Genomic DNA, 20,214 nt, shown 5'->3' on the forward strand with positions numbered 1-20,214 from the left:
AACACAACAATGAAATAGAAGAGGCCCAAATCACGGACTAAATTCTGGAATATGGGCCCATCTAGGTTCTTCAATCCCCAGTCAAATCAGGGAGTACACTATGCTCTGCCCAAAGTACAGAGAAACCTCAAGTCTGGGCCTGCCACAGTTATATCACATCATACAAAGTGAAAACCACATCTCTTAGTATGCTTGGTTCTAGTATAAACTTCTTGAAAATGTTTAAGTTGTTAAACCCACAATAGCAATAAGATTACAAAAGCTTAATACTATAAAATATGCTTTAAATTTTTAGAAAAGTCCAAGAAACTGATTTTTAAAATCTATTAAGAAGTTTTATATTCTTAATTATCTTACTTAAGGTATGTCTCATCTCTTCAATTAACTGTAAACTCCTTAAGTGAGAACTGTATTAAATGTGTTCCCCAAAGCATTAACACACATGACTTTCAGTATATAAATGTTAAAAACAAAACTTACAAAATCATTATTTTAAAGCATCTTGTTTAATAACGCATAAAGAACAGTATGAACAAAAAGAGAATAACAGGAATTTACCTTTGAAAACTACTAGAACTAAAGCCAGCTAACACATCAGGTTGAATTTTGAAAAAGCTTTAATTTTAAAGATTTTCAACTAACTAAAAAAAAAAATCTATGCATAACCAAGGTTCAACTTAGGACTAATAAATCTCACAGAACTGGCAATTAAATATTTTATCCTAAATAGATGTAAAAGCTGTACTGATAATGTTTCTAAAGCTTCTAATATTTAAATTTCATAAGCAGCTAATCTATCGGATTAGTAAATGTTTGTGATCTTTAGGGGAGGAAGAAAAAGCAGCCAAGGCCTTGATAGTATGCAGCACTGGCCCCCAGCAGTCTACTGTGAGCAGGGGCCCTGAGTAAAGGTTCATACATGGGTAATTGTCTGCAAAATGACAGAACGCAAAAATGTTCTGGACGAAGTAAGTTTAATTTTTAATTTATCGATGGGAACTTATCCAAAAAGTAGTCTGATGTTCTATTTTCCTCAGATAAAGATCATGTTAATAATATGTATATAATCATCCATTCAAAAGAAAAATACGTATTTTCAACTCTTTTTTAACTGCCAACAAAACAGGAATTTTCAAATTTCAGCTAAAACTGAGAGCATGAGTTAATTTTGACATAAAACTGAAAGCATGGTTTTAAGATTCAACAGTATAATTTTCACCTGGATAAAAACTGACAGTGAAATTTACTTTTTGTTTCATGTCATCATTACTTTTTTGTTTTTTTTAGACAGAGTCTCAGTCTGTCACCTAGGCTGGAGTACAATGGCACAATTTCAGCTCACTTCAACCTCCACCTCCTGGGTTAAAGCAATTCTCCTGCCTCAGCCTCCCAAGCAGCTGGGATTACAGGCGCGCACCACCACGGCCAGCTAATTTTTGTATTTTAGTAGAGGCAGGGTTTCACCATGTTGGCCAGGCTGGTCTCAAATTCCTGGCCTCAAGTGATCCACCCGCCTCGGCCTCCCAAAGCGCTGGGATTACAGGCGTGAGCCACCATGCCTGGCCTCCAGTGACATTTCATAAGAAAACTGAGAACCCAACCTGACCAGAGCCCAGTGTTCCAGGAGGCCCCAGAGTCGAGGCCTGCTGCCCATAGGCTGCTTTTGTCCTCTGCCCTCATGCATGTTACCTTGTCACCAGCCTTCTGCCCGCTTGTCTTCTTCTTACCTTGTCCTTTATACCTTGGTATCTGAGCATGAGAATAAAATGACATTTTACCACAAAATAGAAATCTTTAAAAATAAACTAACTCATTATTAAACAAAGATGCTTACTGAAAAATGTCTTAGAAGTGGGACATCTAGTTAACAGGTTCTGTGAGGCCTACTTTCTTTGGTCCTTTCTTAACTGTGTTCCTAAAGTGGTCTACCCCATGCTTAACTACTGTTTCCAATAGTTACTAGGACAAACACAGATACTGTAGCCTTCACCTGCTCAGCTTCTACTGCCTGAAAAATCATCTCATTCCTGCTACCGTTTAGCAGCATTCTAAATAAGTCTCACTTGAGTTCCTAGGCAACTTCCTTGATGACTTGTCCTGACCTCATCTGACCCTTCTCAGGAGCACACAAAGCTGGTTCCTAAAGGTTGGGTGGACCCCACTCTTAGAGAGTTCCTAGCATTGTCAGATGCCACTAGAAGAGCCAGCAGGAAGAGAGTAGGGAAAGTACTGGATTCCAAATCCACGTCCTTTACTACTAGAGAAATTGCATTTTAAGTGCCAAAATAAGGGTTTATCTTAGAACAAATGCAACCCTAAACAAGAACTATCTAGGGTATTTCTGAAGCGGGTTTATGAGGCCAACTGAGAAATGGGGACTGAACTAGAATAAAGGGATGGCGGCAGGAGAAGCAGAGACAGCTGTAAGGACAGACGCTGTTCTCTAAAGCAGCTTTGGGACAGTCCCCGCTTCTCTGGAAAAACTCACAGTATCATTTCCTGACTGACTTAAAACATTGAGATTATCACTATAATTCTGAGATCTTAAATGTATGTAGAGAGAATAAGAGTACGTAAAATGGACTTTAATACTTTATCCTGAAGACATACCTTATATGTAGAAGGTTAAGATTGCTAATTTGCTTTAAAAACAACAATAATTTGCTAAAAAGAGCTTCCAAATAGTTAAATGCTATAGGTACTGATAAGTATTTTGGAATATTCATTAATTTTAATTTTTCTAAAGCCAGATATTTTCATGAAAAGTAAAGCTTTCTTACATAGGCTATTTTATCTGCAATTAATTTAAAGAAATTTTAAAAATTTACTCATGACCTTATTCTGCCATTGGGGTTATAGCCTCCTATAAGCATTAAAGAAAAAAAAAATTTTTTTAAAAAGGCCTTCCCTACACCAACTAGAAATCTCAGAAGGAATAATGATAAACAATACAATAGTTGTTTCCTTGGTTAGAAATAAAGTCTAAAATTCCTTTAGTTTTCCAAACTTAAACAAAAAGTAGCAACAACGTCCAAGAACAAGAAATAAATAACAGCAATTGTTGAGCAATGTTCTGTGCCTAGCCACTGAAAACAGAAAGAAATCTTGTAGTACAATCACTATGTTCTGGAAGTTCATCTATTTAAAAAGATGCAACTATATCTGAGAGTCAATCCACCACCATGAACCCAAACAGGAACTCAACTTTTGGAATGGACTCCACAACATCACTCTATTCCTATGGGACAAAAATCAAAGGGACAGTCAAATAATACAAACCTGACCAGTCACAGACGGCAGGTTTGCGTCCCCCCCGGTCCTATGTTGAAATCCTAACCCTCAGTGTGATGATATCAGAAGAGGGAGGCTTTGAAGGGTCAGCAGATCATGAGGGTGAAGCCTTTGTGAATGTGATTAAGGCTCTGACCCCAGAGAGCTCCCTCACCCTCTTTCTACCATATGACAACACAAACGAGGAGACAGCTCTCTGCAACCTACAAGAGGGACCTCACCAGAACCTGACCACGGTGATGCCATGATCTTGGACTTTCAGACTCCAGAACTGAGGAAAAAATGTGTTGTTTGTAAGCTGCCCAATCTATGGTACTTTGTTATGGCAGCCTGAACAGACTAAGAGAGACCCAAACCTATCCTTTGATAAGACCGTCTGAGACTACCAATTGATGCTATACTCTAACCAGTCACCTGAGAAAACAAATTTCCTGACAATCATCTTTCTATCCATTCCTACACATCCTTAATCTTAAATTCAAAGTGTACAGCTCATTTTTTTTCCCTTATGCTTAATCTCCGAAATCAAGTCTTACCTTTAACAATTCATAAACACATACAAAGACACACGCATGCATACACACACAAATGTAACCAGAGTACATACATTTTCTTAGAAATTCTATCAAAACAGCTCAGGTATATTAAAAACCATCACGATTTACAATTATAAATCTGATCACCCATCCAAAAGTAAAATATATAAAATGATATATAAAGTAAAATATATAAAATATATAAAATTTATAAAATGATATAAAATAATCAATATATCCTACAATACATATTTCTAGCTTAATATTCTTAAGCTAGGAATTTATAAATCAAAAGTAAATCTCCTTGTCAACAGGAGAAAAAAATGTCCAAAGTACCAAATGAATCCAAATATTCTATGATTCTGTTACTCAACAGCACATTCCTTTCTACAATACAAATGTCCAACTACTACCAACAAAGCAGCATGTTTTTTTAATGTATACTTAATGGGAAAAAGCACCTTCAAGAAACTAAAGAGCCTATGTGTTATAAAACAACATAACTTGTAACAAGAAAGACTACAGAGAGAAAAGCAGAGCCCTCTGGAGTTGAGTCCAGGCATGACTGTGTCCGTAGCTAACTCACCTTACTTGGTGTTGTCTGTGCACTTGTTTTTCCTTCTGGTGACTTTGGTGGAGAATGCACATCAGATAGATCTAGTGTACCCTAAAACATTTGAGTTTAAAATTAAAATATATTTAAAAATAAAATACAAATATACCAATTACACTTCAATAGCATTTTAGCATTTCAAAACACTATACAATGTTGGTATTTTGTTTTTTCCTAATGTAACCATCCTTTTAAGATCTTCCTCTAATTTTATCCCCTCAAAAACCTTCAACACATCCCTAGATTCTAATTACCTGCAAAATATTTCATTCATTCACGTTGAACAGGCTGCTGTCTGCACTGAAATCTGTTCCCAGCCTACCATGCCAACATTTACTTCCTCAATCCCCTTCTCCCTTCACTCCAAATATTATCCTATATTTCTCTAAGATCTACTTTTTGTGCTCCTTGAATTTGCTTCCCTACTTCATTTTATCTCAAGAAAAAACACCAAATAACAACTTTCATTAAAAATACTTTACCCCCTTTCAAATACTAGTCACTTTTCCAGTTTTCTACTTCCACACATTTTTTTTTCCATTTTGAAAGCACCTGTTCTAGCCCAGCATCCACAGGAGTTATCTGCGTCTGCTGCCCAATGCCCTGTCCCCACAGGGTTCTGACCACTGTGGTAAACTCAAAAGAGGAAATTTTAAAAATGCTTCTTGGATGAAAATCACTTCCTACAATTTATGCACTACCAACACAAGCTCTATGACACTATGTACATATTAAAGATTGGCTGTTACAAAAATCCTTTAACAACTATACCTTTTTAAGTATGAAAATGTGCTGCTCTTTATAACTTTAGTTCTCCCTCTACAGTCCCACTATTTCTGGTGGTGACAGTATCTTCTAGGCTAAAATCCTTAAACTCACCTTTGAGAGCTTTTCTTTTATCATATTGCCTTCTATAACCCTGCCCCATGCCAAAATATTAATTTACTAAGTCTTGTTGATTCTTAAAAGGTCAACTTTATCTGTTCATTTCTTTGAGACAGGGTCTCACTCTTGTCACTCAGGCTGGAGTGCAGTGCTGTGATCTCGGCTCACTGCAACCTCTGCCTCCCAGGTTCAAGTGATCCTCCCACCTCAGCCTTCCAAGTAGCTGAGATTACAGGAATATACCACCACACCCAACTAATTTCTGTTTGTTTGTTTATTTTGAGACAGAGTTTTGCTCTTGGTGCCCAGGCTGGAGTACAATGGAGAGATCTCGGCTCACTGCAACCTCCAACTCACGGGTTCAGGTGATTCTCTCACCTCAGCCTCCCGAGTACCTGGGGATTACAGGTGCCCACCACCATGCCCAGCTAATTTCTTGTTTAGTTTTTTTTTGAAACAGAGTCTCACTCCATTGCCCAGGCTGGAATGCAGCTATGCAATCTCAGCTCATCACAACCTTCACCTCCCGGTTCAAGCGATTCTCCTGCCTCAGCCTCCCAAGTAGCTGGGCCTATAGGTGCACACCATCACACTCTGGTAATTTTTTTATTTTTTAGTAGAAGCAGGGTTTCACTATGTTGGTCAGGCTGGTCTTGAACTCCTGACTTTGTGATCTGCCCACCTCGGCCTCCCAAAGTGCTGGGATTACAGGTGTGACCCACCACACCCGGCCAATTTTTTTGTATTTTTAGTAGAGATGGGGTTTCACCAGTTGGCCAGGCTGGTCTCGAACTCCTGACTTCAGGTGATCCACTGACCACAGCCTCACACCCTTACCAGCGTGAGCCACTGCGCCAGACCTTAATTCATATATTTCTAATAGAGACAGGGTTTTGCCATGTTGGCCAGGCTGGTCTCAAACTCCTGGCCTCAAGAGATCTGCCCGTCTCGGCCTCCCAAAGTGCTGAGCTAACAGGCGTGAGACACCATGCCCAGCCTATATGTCCACTTATTTCTATTATTACTGCTACATTCTTATCTAGATTTGCCTTCTTATGGGTTTTACTTCCTTCTAATCTGCTAACTTCTCCATATTTCACCCACCTAACCTTCACAAATCTTCCAAATGGGTACTCCTGTTTGAATCTTCAAAGGCTTCCCATTGACTATGACAGCATGTTAAAAATCACTAGGCCTTAGACTGTGTAGGAGATACGTAAGATAAAGCTCTTGTCCTCAATATATTTATGATCTAGTAATAGGGCAGAGACACATGCTGATCATTACTACAACTTGACAGAATGAGGCACTAAATTACATGCAGTCTCTAGTAAAGAGAGAGGAAGAACAAGAGTTGCAGCTGAGGAGAAAACCTGAATGACAAAATTCCAAAGCTGAGGAAGAGGAAAGAGGTCTAATTTCAGGTGAAGAATAGAATTTAAAAAAAAAGAAGGCGGCAAAAAAGCACAAGCCAATTTCAAGGAGTAAGTCCAAAGTTTAATCTGGCTTAAGTACAAGGCTCCACATTTCAAAAAAAAGCCTAAGGCTAGAAAGACAGATTAAGGCCACATCAAACAGAACATTTCAGAAGGCCTGAAGAATCTGGGACTCCTGAGCTGCCACTGCACAGTCTCTACAATCATGCAGAAGAAAGGAACAGAGGAAGGGCTGAAGTTCAAAAAGAATTCTGCAACAGTGAATGACAGACTGAAAGCATGAGAACCTTAAGAAGGAAATGATCCTGGACAGACAGAAGGACCTGCATGGTAGAGGTACTGAAGGAGATGAAAATAATCCATTGAGGGGCTTAAAAAACAAGAAAGGGCTTTAGTTACCTACAGCTGGGGGGCAGCCAATAAAATCAATCAAAAGTCACGTTAAAGCAAGTGGGGCACAACAACCTAATTCTTGAGATGATTAAAATGCACTTTTGGTAAAAAGCATCAGCAGTTTAGTTCAGTAAGCTTAACCTGTAGCTAGTTTTCTACAAAGTCAAAAGCCAATAAACGCTCTAATTTTTTATTTCTCATAAATGACAGGTTTCCTTCCAAAGTAATGGAAAACACTAATAACAAAGAGCCAAAACATACATCTTTGAGGTCTCTATTTTAAATATTATTTTATCTGTTTTATACATACACACAAAATATTAAAAGTAAACACCCAGGTATTAGGAAAGGGAAACTAGTAAAAAATGGAGAATAAATGCCCAACTTAGTAGTTCAGCAACCTCAGGGAGTAAAACAACTACCCTTTGAGGATACAGAATTCTTAGCCTGGGTCTATGTGACGGAATCACAGCTATGAAAAAGTCAGGGCAAACTTCAGGGGAGGCCTCAAATCCACAAGTCAGAATGGAGTACTGAAGAACAGTGATTCTGTTTCCATTTTTACGTCACACCCACTACACAGGAAAGCTGCTACTGGGTCTCATTTTGAGACACACATCCTATCCAACAGAGAACAGAAAGCCCTCCAGCAATTACTCTTTCTTCCACAGCCTGTTACCAAAGCTACTGTGTGCAGGGTGGAAAGGGAATCTTTCCTGACAGAGCTGAAATTAGAGCACATCTGAAGAGGCAACTCACTGGGATGAAACCAAGGAGTCACAAGAATAGAATCAATCAAAACAAGAGATGTAAGCAAAAAGGGCTGGAAGAGGGTTATTTGGGGGGAGTAAGCTGGGATTTGCTTTTGTCTTTACGTTTTTACTTTTTTAAAGGTAAGGAGAATGAAGTATGTTTTTTTCCACACAGAATTTGAATGTACTATTGGGTTATTCAGGGAGGTATGTTTTGTGAAGAGCTGGAAAATCTGGTCTGGAGCTAGGATAAAGGACTGAGCTGGACTTAGGCAGACTAAACTTAAGGAGTCATCCATACAATAACAAGAAACAGTAATACTAACACGGTCATCCCTCAGTATCCACAGGGGAGTAGTTGTAGGACTCCCTTGTGTATACCAAAATCCAAGGATGCTCAAGTCCCTTATGTGAAATGGCGTATTTGCCTATAACTTATGTACTTCAAATCATCTCTAAATAACTTATATCTAATATAATGTAAATGCTATGGTTTTAGACTGTGCTTGTATTCTTTTGTTGTATTTTACCCAAATACTTTTTTTTTTGAGACCAAGTCTCACTCTGTTGCCAGGCTGGAGTGCAGTGGTGCAATCTCAGCTCACTGCAACCTCCACCTCCCAGGTTCAGCGATAATCTTGTCTCAGCCTCCCAAATAGCTGGGACTACAGGTATGTGCCACCACACCCAGCTGATTTTTAATTTTTAGTAGAGACAGGATTTCTCCATGTTGGCCAGGATACTCTCGATCTCTTGACCTCATGATCCACCTGCCTCAGCCTCCCAAAGTACTGGGATTACAGTAGTGAGCCACTACACCCAGCCTATCTGAATATTTTCAATTTGCAGTTAATTGAATCCACTGATGCCAGCTACAGTGGCACAGAGAGTATTCCGTGCCGAGCACTGTGCTCAAAGCTTCACACATCTTGCTTCTTTAGACTCCCTCCAGCCCCATAGGCACGATACTTCTGTGCTCTCCATGTGGCAGATAAGAAACCAGGGCACATGGAGGCTGAGTGACTACAGGCTCACACAGCTAGAATGTAGCAGAGCTGAGGTTTCACCCAAGTAACCTGGTTCCAGAGTCCACGCTAGTGGTATGTTAAGGAAGAAAGATCAATCTAGACAGAATAATGTGCATAAACATCACTGCAATGAGATTAGTCAAAGCACAACTACTAAATGGAAAAGAAAATGAAAGGACAGCTAAAAAGAAAAGAGAGTTCTTCAAGGCCACAGAAGCAGAGAAAGGAGAGCCAATAAAGAGAGGTCACCACCACCTACAGACTGCTGGCCCAAGGAGACTATGGTTCTTCAGTTTGTTTTTGATTGCCTAGTACCCAGCACAGTATCTATCAAGTAAGCACATAATAAAAAGCTTGCTGAATAGTGATAAATAAAGGAATGAATGAAATTAGAATGCACAAGCTGAAGTGACAGCTTGTGCTCTGGGCAGGCCATCTCACTCCCAGCCAGCCTGCTATATGGCTATGCTCTCCTGCTTCCACACTTAGCTGGCAATATTCCACCTTCTCAGAACACCCTTCCCAATCCTCATTCCCACAACTGACGTCCAACTCTCACTTTAAAACTGACTTTAACAAAATTTTGGCATGCGACAATCACTTCCTCCTCTAAACTAATTATGCATAATATGTTTGGAAATAATGTGTTATATGACAATTCCTCCATAATCTTAAACTGTTATTTAAATGTTAATTTCCTTATTTGAGTACATTTTATCTTAAATATCTTTGTGCTCTTCAGGGACACAGATGTTTCTTTTCTTATATTTTACCTCATAGTATCCATAAAGTCTATTTGTCATGCCTTACGTATAATTAGTACTCAGGCAAGCTTTATCAATTTTCAAAGATTCTAACAGAAAATATCCTCTGAGACTCGCCAAATATAATAAGTAGGAAACCTATACAGCCCTCCACATTCTTACCTATAAATTTCTGACTAAAAGTACACATTTAATCAAATATCTGGAACAGGTACAGATATTATCTATGTTTATAAAACAGTATCTTAATGTAAAATTAATGTATGAAAATAAAAATTAGATCATTAATCTCATTAGCACAATTTCTTAAAAAAAAAAGGTTAAGAGCATGAAAAGTACTACTAAACAAAAAAGTGTAAGTCTGAACTGTTTCTAAATTGAGTACTTCTGCTAGCTTATGCAGAGAAGGCTCAGAACACCAAGGTAGGGCCTGGAGCCCACCTCATACAGTATGGAATGAATGGAGGATCAAGCAAGGCAATGAGGAGTTGGGATTTGTTCCAGACAGTTTGGCTCATGACCCAACCCTCCTGAGGATCAAAAATCAGAACAGGTATGCCACAGAATCAGAGTTAGTGCATTCCTAATTTTCATTAAAATTTGCACTGATACAATCTGAATGCATTTCATTTTGTTTTTAAAGAATATCTTCTAGTATGAAAACTTAATTTACTATATATACACTAATATGCATGGCTAAACTAAGTAGCCAATAATTAAAATAGAAAAAGATAACACAGGATTATACTTACTTCCCCAGTGGTTGGCCCTTTTTCTTTCTGTTGACAGCGTCTGATCACTTCTAATAATAAAGGTCCACCCACAGTACCTTCTGCTTCAATTATACCTAAATCTCGGGCTAAATTTTCTCGACCTTCAAGACCTTGCAGCTAGAAAAGAAGAAAGATACAAGTGCACAAAAAATAGCAGAAGTTATTTTCAAAGAGTAAAGAAAACATATTCAGAGTATAAAGACATCTCTAAACTCAAAGAGATTGTCTTACTAATGAATGAAACGTCCATTGAAATAAATTATGCCGATTTCCTTTACAGAGTCTCTACCTTCAAACTTTCCATCAACAGGTATAATCTAACATCGTATAAAAATTAACTCTACGGTAACATATTTATTAGCAAACTTTCAAGTTACACAAAGCAGCAACATTGGTGCCAGCTATCTGAAAATTCATATGGCTTTTAAGAAAAACAGATAATCAACTACCAAAAATAATCTAAATGTAAAACACTATCAGTTATCAAATTTTATTCACTTTCAGCTTAATATTAACTCATTTGTATCAAAGAAGGTTTCAAAGGATAGATGTAAAAATCATTATTCTTACTGTGCTAGTTTCAGGTTGAAAAACAGCCAAGGTAAAGTCAAGGTTAAAAAACTGAAGAAATTCTGCAACAAGACTAGCCACTAAACGACCTATAAAGATCAAGAAAAAGGTAGGTAAGCAAATCTTTAAAAACTAATTTTTTTAATTAACATTATGAAATGAATAAGATACACTAAATTAATGAAAGAACGGTTTCTAAATTTTTTAAGTTACAAATTTCTTCTTTGAATAATATGATTAAGTAATGAAAATCTTAATCTCCCAATTTTTTCACTGGGATCATCAGTCTGTAATTAACTGCAAGACTGTCATCTCATAGATTTCAGTGTTTCGTTTTTTAATAGTTAATATTGGCTTTCTGTACTAAAATTGGCTTTAACCAACATCCCGAGACCAAAAATATGTAATAGCAACATGATTGTTGTACAATGAAATACTATTTTAAAATGAGGACCTATAAGAATTGCAGACTTAAAAAAAACCCTGAAATTCCTGATTTCTCCCAAATGGTATCAAGATTCAAAAACTCAGAGATAGATAAACAAGAACAAGCTGAATATCTTACCGTCTTTGGTATTTAAAAACTTTTTCAGGCTCTCATTGACTAAAGGAGTTTTGTTCTGTTAAAAAAAAATAAAAGATTTTAAGTGTCATGTGTTTACCCTAAAAACAGCTATAAAATATCAACTTAAAGCTTTCATCCATAAAATTATGGTTTTACAAAATCCATTCTACAACCGTTGATTACTATAGGACTTACTTTGTGCTATTTAGTAATTTCTCAAAGTTAATATACCAAAACTATATATGAAGATTTGCATTTATTTTTATTTTTTAAATGTTTTATAAACTGCTTATTAAATGGCTTTTGAAGCTAGATATTTTTTCTTTTTTTTTTCTTTTTTTAAGACGGAGTCTTGCTCTGTGGCCAGGCTGGAGTATAGTGGCGCAATATTGGCTCACTACAACCTCTGCCTCCCGAGTTCAAATGATTCTCCTGCCTCAGCTTCTTGAGTAGCTAGGACTACAGCCACCATGCCCAACTAATTTTTGTATTTTTAATAGAGACAGCGTTTCACCATGTTGGCCAGGATGGTCTCGATCTCTTTTTTTTTTTTTTTCCCCATTTATTTATTGCATTTTAGGTTTTGGGGTACATGTGAAGAACATGCAAAATTGTTGCATAGGAACACACGTGGCGGTGTGATCACCTATATCTGGCATTTCTCCCCTTGCTATCTCTCCCCAGCTTCGCTCTCTTTACCTCATGATCCACCTGTCCCGGCCTCCCAAAGTGCTGGGATTACAGGCTGAGTCACTGCGCCCGGCTGAAGCTAGATATTTTCAAATACTTGTGTGAAATAAAATTAAATGCAAACAACTGTTTATTATTTCAAATATATGAAGTTTGATATTCTGTCATCTCAGATACCTGCCATTTATAGCATGGCTTACTATAAGCAGGAATTTAATTATACACTTGTAATTCCCAGTTTAACCATGAAATGTGAGATGATCTTATGTGGCCCATAGGCCGACTTATTTTTTAATTACACATTTATTTGAAGAAGTATGGAGAAAACACTTCTAGCCATCAAACCTGTGACTGTTGCTGAGAACAGGCTAGGGTAGGTAGCACATGTTAAGCTTCCTAAAGACCACATTAATTACTACCACAGGGGCAGCCTCATACATATACTGCTAATGGGAATGCAAAATGGCATAACCAGTTTGGAAAGCAATTTGATAGTGTTTTTAAAAAGTCACAAATATTTCTAGCATGTGACCTGCTCACTTTACCCCTACCTGTTTTCTCAAGAAAAATCACAGATCCAAGCAAAGACTTGTACGTGAATGTTCACAGAAGCCTTACTTATAATACTCAAAAACTGGAAACAGCCTAAATGTCTATCAACAGGTAATGGCTAAACTCTTATATCCATACAACATATTAATGAAATGATTTATTAATACATCCTACAATATGAAAGAATTTCAAATGCATTATGTTGAAACTAGACCAAAAAAAAAAAAAAAAGAGTACATACTCTATGATTCCATTTATATAATTCTTAAAAAGGTTTGGGGTGGGGAAGAGGGTTACAAAAGGAGCACGAGGAAAACTTCTGAAGGTCATGGATATGTCCACTACCTTGATTGTGGTGATCATTTCACAGTTGCATAAATTAACTATTAAAAAATCAAATTGTACACTTGAAGTTTATTAAACACTTGAAATTTACTGTAGGTCAATTATACCTCAATAAAGTTGTTAAAAGACAAGGAAAGGTGAGATCATCAAGATATTTGGTAGGGTGGTTCAGGGAATTCTAAAATACTGAGTCAACTGAAATATTTAAAGAAAATGGAGGGACAAGATCAGATGTGTACTATAAACAGCCAATCTAGGAGCAATGTGGAAAAAGGACTTTAGGGAGACGGTGAGGGATAACATGTAAAGGGAGACTACTGAGTAGGAAGGGGATAAAGCAATCTGGAAAAGAAAAAAACAAGCACAAAGCAGGCAGCAGAGCACTCCCTCAGGGACACTTCAGATATAAACCTGACAGAGCCAGATGATAACTGAGCAGGTGGAAAGAAGAGCAAGGCCTAAGAAATGCTTAGATTTCTTACCAGATAAATGATGGTCCCATTAAGGGCAATATAGTGGGGAGTTTAATATACAGGTCTGAAACTCAGGAGAGAAATATGCATGAAAGATACAGGACTGGAGTCACTAGATGAATAAGGTCAGCCTGTGAGAGTACAGAATGACATCTGTGGGATAAGTCTCAGTCAGGTGTACAGGAAAAAGATCATGCAAGAAACCAAGGAGTGGTCAAAAGGAAAAAAAACAAAAAAAAACAAACAGAAAAAGGTCTCAAAGGTCAAGGAGATTTTCAAGAAGGAAGGAGGAATCAAGAATGTCAATTATAGGCCTAGCATGGTGGCTTATACCCATAATCCTAGCACTTTCAGAGGCTCTCGTGGGAGGAATGCTTGATCCCAGGAGTTCGAGACCAGCCTGGGTAATATGGAAAGAACTCATCTCTACAACATGTTTTTTTAAAAACAAAAACTAGCTGGGAGTTGTGGAGCATGCCTGTAGTTCCAGTTACTTGGAAGGCTAAGGCACAAGGTTAAGGTTACAGTGAGCCATGATCGTGCCACTGCACACCAGTCTGGCTGACAGGGCGAGAGACTTTGTATCAAAAAAAAGAAAAAAAAAAGAATGTCAAATGCCACAATGACCAACTAAGATAGGTAAGAACTAAAATATACTCACAATTAAGACATTCTTCTTGATTGTAGCAAAAGAAATTACTTAGGGTGGTAGTGGTAGATTTAAGATTTTAAGGGACTAAGGGGAGCCCAGAACATAAGAAATGGAATAAGCACGCACATTCTTTTCAAATGTGGCTGTGCACACCTGTAGTCCCAGCTACTCCAGAGGCTGAGGTGGAAAAATCCAGCCCAGGGAATTGAGACTGCAGTGAGCTATGACCGTACCATTGCACTCCAGCCTGGGCAAAGGAGCAAGACCCTGTCTCAAACAACCAAAGCAAAGCAAACCAAACCTGCTGTGAAGGAAAAAAAAACACAGTGGTATTAAAAGCAGAATCTGAATAAAGGAAAACGGTTTACTCCTAATAGTCATTTAAACATGTTTTCATGCTCAACAGAAAAGCCAACAGAAAGGAAGAGGTCAAAGATATAGTAAATAATTAAAGACTTGAGAGTATACATAGGCAATGCAATTATTCTTGGACAGGACAAAGCCTATTCTTCTAAAGCAGGAAGGAGGTACAGATAAATACAGACACAGGTAAGCTTTTTCACAGGTGAGTAATAGATTGGGGAACAGGAGGACATAAAGTTAGGATCTGATGGCTTCCATCTTCCCTGTGGAGGAAGTAACAAGATCATGTGTTCAGAGAGAAGGAAGCAGGGGTGACGTAGAGGGCTACTGCAGTTAGGGTGAAAAACAGAACTGCTGCCTGCTCAGGAGCTACCGAGGCTGGTGCCTGCCAATTTGCAGCATTAGCAATCCACATGGTTGATTTAGTTTTCTCCAGCAGCACATACGTGCAAAGTGGGAAAAGAGTTAGTTTGCTGGGTTAAATGACCATTGAGATTTCTTCCAGACCAAGTATGACTGACTGTAAGGCAAAGTAATTGGAAGGCAAAGTAATTAGAGGTCCAGACCAAAATGTTACCAAGAGAAGACCAAGATGCTTGCAGACATGGAAAGGACAAAGAACTAAAGGGTTTGATGAAATTAAAGATTAGGTATACAGGTCTAAAGAAGTGAGAGAACAGGAGACTGATTTGTCATAGAGCAAGAGTTTAAGACTTTGGGCCGGGCGCGGTGGCTCAAGCCTGTGATCCCAGCACTTTGGGAGGCCGACGCGGGTGGATCACAAGGTCAAGAGATCGAGACCATCCTGGTCAATATGGTGAAACCGCGTCTCTACTAAAACTACAAAAAATTAGCAGGGCATGGTGGCACGTGTCTGTAGTCCCAGCTACTCAGGAGGCTGAGGCAGGAGAATTGCCTGAACCCAAGAGGGGGAGGTTGCGGTGAGCCGAGATTGCGCCATTGCACTCCAGCCTGGGCAACAAGAGCGAAACTCCGTCTCAAAAAAAAAAAAAAAGACTTTGATGTTGGTTCCACTCTTGTTGACAAATTCCAGAATATTTACTCAGGATAGTTGTTGGGAGTTGGAAAAAGTTAAATTACCCACTTTAATACAGAGAAGTGGCTGAACTTTTAAAATAATCACTGTCCTTTTTATTGTCAAAATAACTGGTCAGATAATTTGGGGAAAAGTTGCATATACTATATACCCCCATTTCATAGGGATTAATAACATATATTAACTTTTTAAAGGTTCCGAGTGAACCTGCACTTAACATTGACAATGGAACCATTTCTTCAAGAAACTCCTGACCTTTTGTTTGAGACTCAGCATTGGTATCAGTTATTGCACTACCTTAACTTTAAGATTACCCCCAAATTAAAAGCTACACGAAAAAAGATTAATTTTGGCTTTCTCTCAATAGTAAAATAATCCTTAACAGTTCTATTTTTGAGACGGTTTTTAACGAATGAGAAATTAAGGACTAACGAATACAGCCATGTTAAAACCTGGAAACTTCATACCTCTACTTTTTCTTGCTCTTCTAGTGCTAAAAACACGGCTGCTCGGAGTTCCGCCTTGAAAAAATAGTTAAGAAACAAGAAATTATTATTTCAAGACAATTTTCACAAGCTCACATTTAGCCAACAACAAACACCAGCAAGCCAAAGAGCTGGGCCGGCAGGTGCAGAGGTTAAAAACGCCCTCAGAAACGTTCTCAGTCACACAAGCTCTGCAACCCCCACGCCTCGGCTGGACGCGCTGCTTTCCCTCCGTGGATCGTGCCTGAGCCAGAGGAAGAGACGCTGGGGCCCGCTCCCAGACCCATCCGCGGGTCGCCCTTGTGGCCCCCAGGCCCCGCCCCCGCGGGATGCTGCAGGGGACCGGCCAGGCGCCTACAGCCCGCGCTGCACTGCGGGGCCACACGAGCTAACGAGCCGAGCCCCTCCGTGGGGCAGGCAGAACGGAGGCCCCGCCGAGGCGCGCCCCCAGTGCCCGCCGGCCCCGGCCCCTCGCCAAGAAGCCGGCCTCGTAGCCGCGACCGTTATGACGCCCGCTGTCCACGCAGGCCCTGCGGACCCGGCAGGCCCGGCCCCAGCCTCCGGCCTCACCTTGATGCGGTTCAGTACCCCGCTGTTCTCCAGCGTCTGCACCAGCAGGTCCCGGAGTTCCGTGTCCTCCTCGGCCACCACTGCGGTCGCCGTCGCCGCCATCTTGCTTCTCCAAGACAACCGCCCAAGACGCGCTAACGGCCAAAGGCTGCCGCAGGGTCCGCTCCGCGCGCCGGCTACGGGGCCGACGCGACCAAGGTCCCGCCCCGACGCCCAGCGCGCGAGCCCCGCCCACTGGCGTCGAGAGGCGGGGCGTGGAGACCTCGGGGTTGACGCGGGGCACCCGGCCTTGAGGAGCAGCGGATCACCTAGTGCTGAAACTCAGTGCGGGCGCTGGGGGCGGAGCCGCAAGTCGCGGGCGGGCACGCAAGGGGCGGAGCGTCGAGGCGTGGGGGCGGGGCGCCGGCTCGGGCGCGGGGCGGAACCTCGATTGCGAAACCCATTGGCCGCAGTCGCCTGAGGCGCGAGCTTTGAAGCCCGCGGGTGCTGAAGAGAAAGTGCCCTCGCGCCTGGAGAGCAGACTCCGCTGGCCACTGCCGCTTCCCACCGCCTCAGGATCGCTGGAGTCAATTATTGACGTCATTAAGGCTTACTAGCCTAGAGCCGGACGGACCGCGGGAAGGAGGCCCCGAAACCCAACTGCGGCTCCGCGGGCGTCGGGGAAGGGACTCCCGAGAGGTCGCGAGGGCGCTAGGCCCTGCCGGTTGTCACCCAGAAATAGCGTTCGGAGGCCCCCCAACCGGGCGAACGGACCCTGCTCTCCCAGGGCCTCCGAGGCTACCAGGAAAGGCGCCCGGGTGCAGGGGCGGCACGGCCCCAGGAAGAGCCGAGGGCCGAGGAGGGCGTGGGGTGGGCTCCGCGCTGCCCGAGCTGGGGCCGCGGCCCTCCGCCGACATCCCGGAGAGTCCTGGACCCCTGCCGGGCCCTGGAAGCTCCGTTCCGCCGGAGCCGACGCGCTCTCGAGGTCTCCATCCTGCCGCCTGGGCTGCCCGGCGCCCCTCGCCTTGGCAAATCAGCTCTCCGGACCCAGCCCTGCCTCGGGAGAGTGTGGGTGCACAAGGCCAGCCGGCCTGTCGGCCCCGGGGTTTCGGAGGGCGCCACTGTATGGGGGCGTAAGCCGAGAAATGTCGAGGCCGGGCTCCAGCAATTGAGAAGCTGATGTGGCCAAGGTGAAGGACGCGCCCGGAGGAAGAAAACGGGAGTCAGATATGGGCGGTGGCCGCGCCTTTTCCGAGGACGGCGTCAAGGGCCTCAGCGCCTCAGAGACGGCGGTGCGACCCACGTGGCCGGCGGAAAGGAGCAGCCTTAGGGAAGCCACGGGAAGGCCGGCGGAAAGGAGCAGCCTTAGGGAAGCCACGGGAAGACCGGCGGCCTTTCGGGCTCGGCGCTGTGACGCGCGACCCTCTCCTTGAAGCCCTGAGCTCAGGCGCCAAAGGAAAGGCTGCTTCGGGCAGAATTCAGCTTTCAGCTTAAGTTTTTTTTCCTTTGGCCGAGTCAGTTGTGGTTCCGAGTTCTATTTTCCTTTCACTGGTATGTGTCCAAGAATCAATCTTAGGAGATGCCTGCTGGCCGCTTTGGGGTAGGGCCCAGGTGCCCACACTGGCTTCCAAACCCCTCTCTGTGTTCCTGGTTGTGGCTGTGCACGTACCTGTCACATTTGAACGCACAGAGCATCAACACTGGCTTCCAAATGCATCTCCGTGTTTTTTCTTTTATCCTTTGTTTGAGACGGAGCTTTTTGCTCTTATTGCCCAGGCTGGAGTGCAATGGCGCAATCTTGGCTCACTGCAACCTCCATCTCCCTGCTTCAAGCGATTCTCCTGCCTCAGCCTCCCAAGTAGCTGGGATTACAGGCATGGACCACCACGCCTGGCTAATTTTGTATTTTTAGTAGAGATGGAGTTTCTCCATGTTGGTCAGGCTGGTCTCGAAATCCCAACCTCAGGTGATCCGCCTGCCTCTGCTTCCCAAAGTGCTGGGATTACAGGCATGAGCCACTGTGCCTGGCCTATCTCCGTGTTCTTGTTATTGGGTGTGCACACACGTGTCAGGTGTGTACACACAGATCACAGGGCGTCCACATCAGCTTTCAAATGTGTCTCCATGTTCCTGTATGTGGGAGTACATGCACATGTCACATGTGTACACACAAATGACGGCATCCACAATGGTTTCCAAATGTGTCTGTTCCTGTATGTGGGTGTGTATGCACGTGTCACGTGTACACAGATGACACGGCATCCACAATGGCTTCCAAATGTTTCCTGAATGTGGGTGTGTACACACATGTCACATGTGTGTGCACAGATCACAGGGCATGCACATCAGCGTCCAAATGTGTCTCCATGTTCTTGTATGTGGGTGTGCATGCACGTATTATGTATGTATACACAGATCACGTGGTATCCACACTGGCTTCCAAATTTTCTCTGTGTTTCTGCATGTGGGTGTGCATGCACGTGTCAGATGTATACACACAGATGACAGGGCATCCACACTGGCTTCCAAACACACATGTGTCACATGTGAAGAGGCTGGAAGAGGTAAGGTTCATGAAGGTGCAGTGCAGTGTTGTACTGTTGGCACTTTGTGTGTGTTTGGTTAGTTTTGCAAGAATATGTTGGTGAAGGAGAGAGAAGGCCAAACAGCTGATGAGCAGTGTGACTGAAATTCAATATATACAGAAATGACAAAACATCTATGAACAAAAGATTTTGTGACCATCCCCCTGAGATTATCACTCATGCAGTCTGCAGGAAGTTTCAAGAATCCACATTTTCTTCTAATATACATAGTCTGCAGGTTATAATTTGATACACAAATAGCATATATAAGGTAAAAAAGAAAAATTTGAAGTTTCCTGCCTAGCCCAATTCTTCTCCTCACTGGTAGAGTCTGTTAAATTTTTCCAGACATATTAATACCTTTTATACAGTTGACTCTTGAATATTAGTTTGAACTGCTTGGGTAGACTTATTTGTGGATTTTTTTCAGTAAATGGAAATTTTTTGGTGATGGCAATAATTTTGTGAAAAACCTCAGATGGCTCCCTTAGCCAAGAAATATGGGGGTGGGGGACAAGAAAAAGCTAGATATGCCGTGAATGAATAAAATATATGTAGATACTAGGCTATTTTATTATTTACTATCGTAAAGTATATACAAAGCTGTTATAAAAAGTTAAAATTTATCAAAACAGTTACATGGCACCCATTAGTTTGAAGAGAAATGTAAACAATTGTAAAGATGCAATATTAAATCATAACTGCATTAAATTCCTGTAGTACATAGTGTACTACTGTAATGTTTTTGTAGCCACCTCCTATTGCTATTGCAGTGAGCATAAGTGTTGCTTGTATTGGCTAAAAATGCCAAGTAACATAATCATCTCTAAGTGAGCAGTTGATCTTTTTAGTACATT

General features: G+C 41.5%; 1 protein-coding gene across 10 annotated transcripts in view; it reads right to left on the bottom strand.

The window, feature by feature from the left end:
* The window catches only part of CEP43 (centrosomal protein 43), a 44,081-nt gene extending 27,080 nt beyond the window's left edge, over positions 1–17,001 (bottom strand). For 2 of the 10 annotated variants that reach the window (XR_004261265.1, XM_032253111.1), the window contains exons 1-7: positions 16,794–17,000; positions 16,206–16,259; positions 11,607–11,661; positions 11,042–11,130; positions 10,451–10,588; positions 4,414–4,494; positions 1,690–1,749 (exon numbers count right to left, since the gene is read on the bottom strand). Coding sequence is in view for 9 of the 10 variants with exons in the window: in XM_032253111.1 (XP_032109002.1) it covers positions 1,690–1,749; positions 4,414–4,494; positions 10,451–10,588; positions 11,042–11,130; positions 11,607–11,661; positions 16,206–16,259; positions 16,794–16,895 (579 nt within the window). In the remaining variant the exon portion in view is untranslated. Of the gene's footprint in view, positions 1–1,689; positions 1,750–4,413; positions 4,495–10,450; positions 10,589–11,041; positions 11,131–11,606; positions 11,662–16,205; positions 16,260–16,793 lie in introns of all 10 variants that reach the window. The other 8 variants (XM_032253110.1, XM_032253106.1, XM_032253107.1 and 5 more) reach the window with 7 other exon arrangements.
* Between the last annotated feature and the right edge of the window lie 3,213 nt (positions 17,002–20,214).

The sequence above is a fragment of the Sapajus apella genome, unplaced genomic scaffold (genome assembly GCF_009761245.1).
Source record: "Sapajus apella isolate SASKATOON/1434 unplaced genomic scaffold, GSC_monkey_1.0 scaffold82, whole genome shotgun sequence".
Classification (NCBI taxonomy): Eukaryota; Metazoa; Chordata; class Mammalia; order Primates; family Cebidae; genus Sapajus; species Sapajus apella.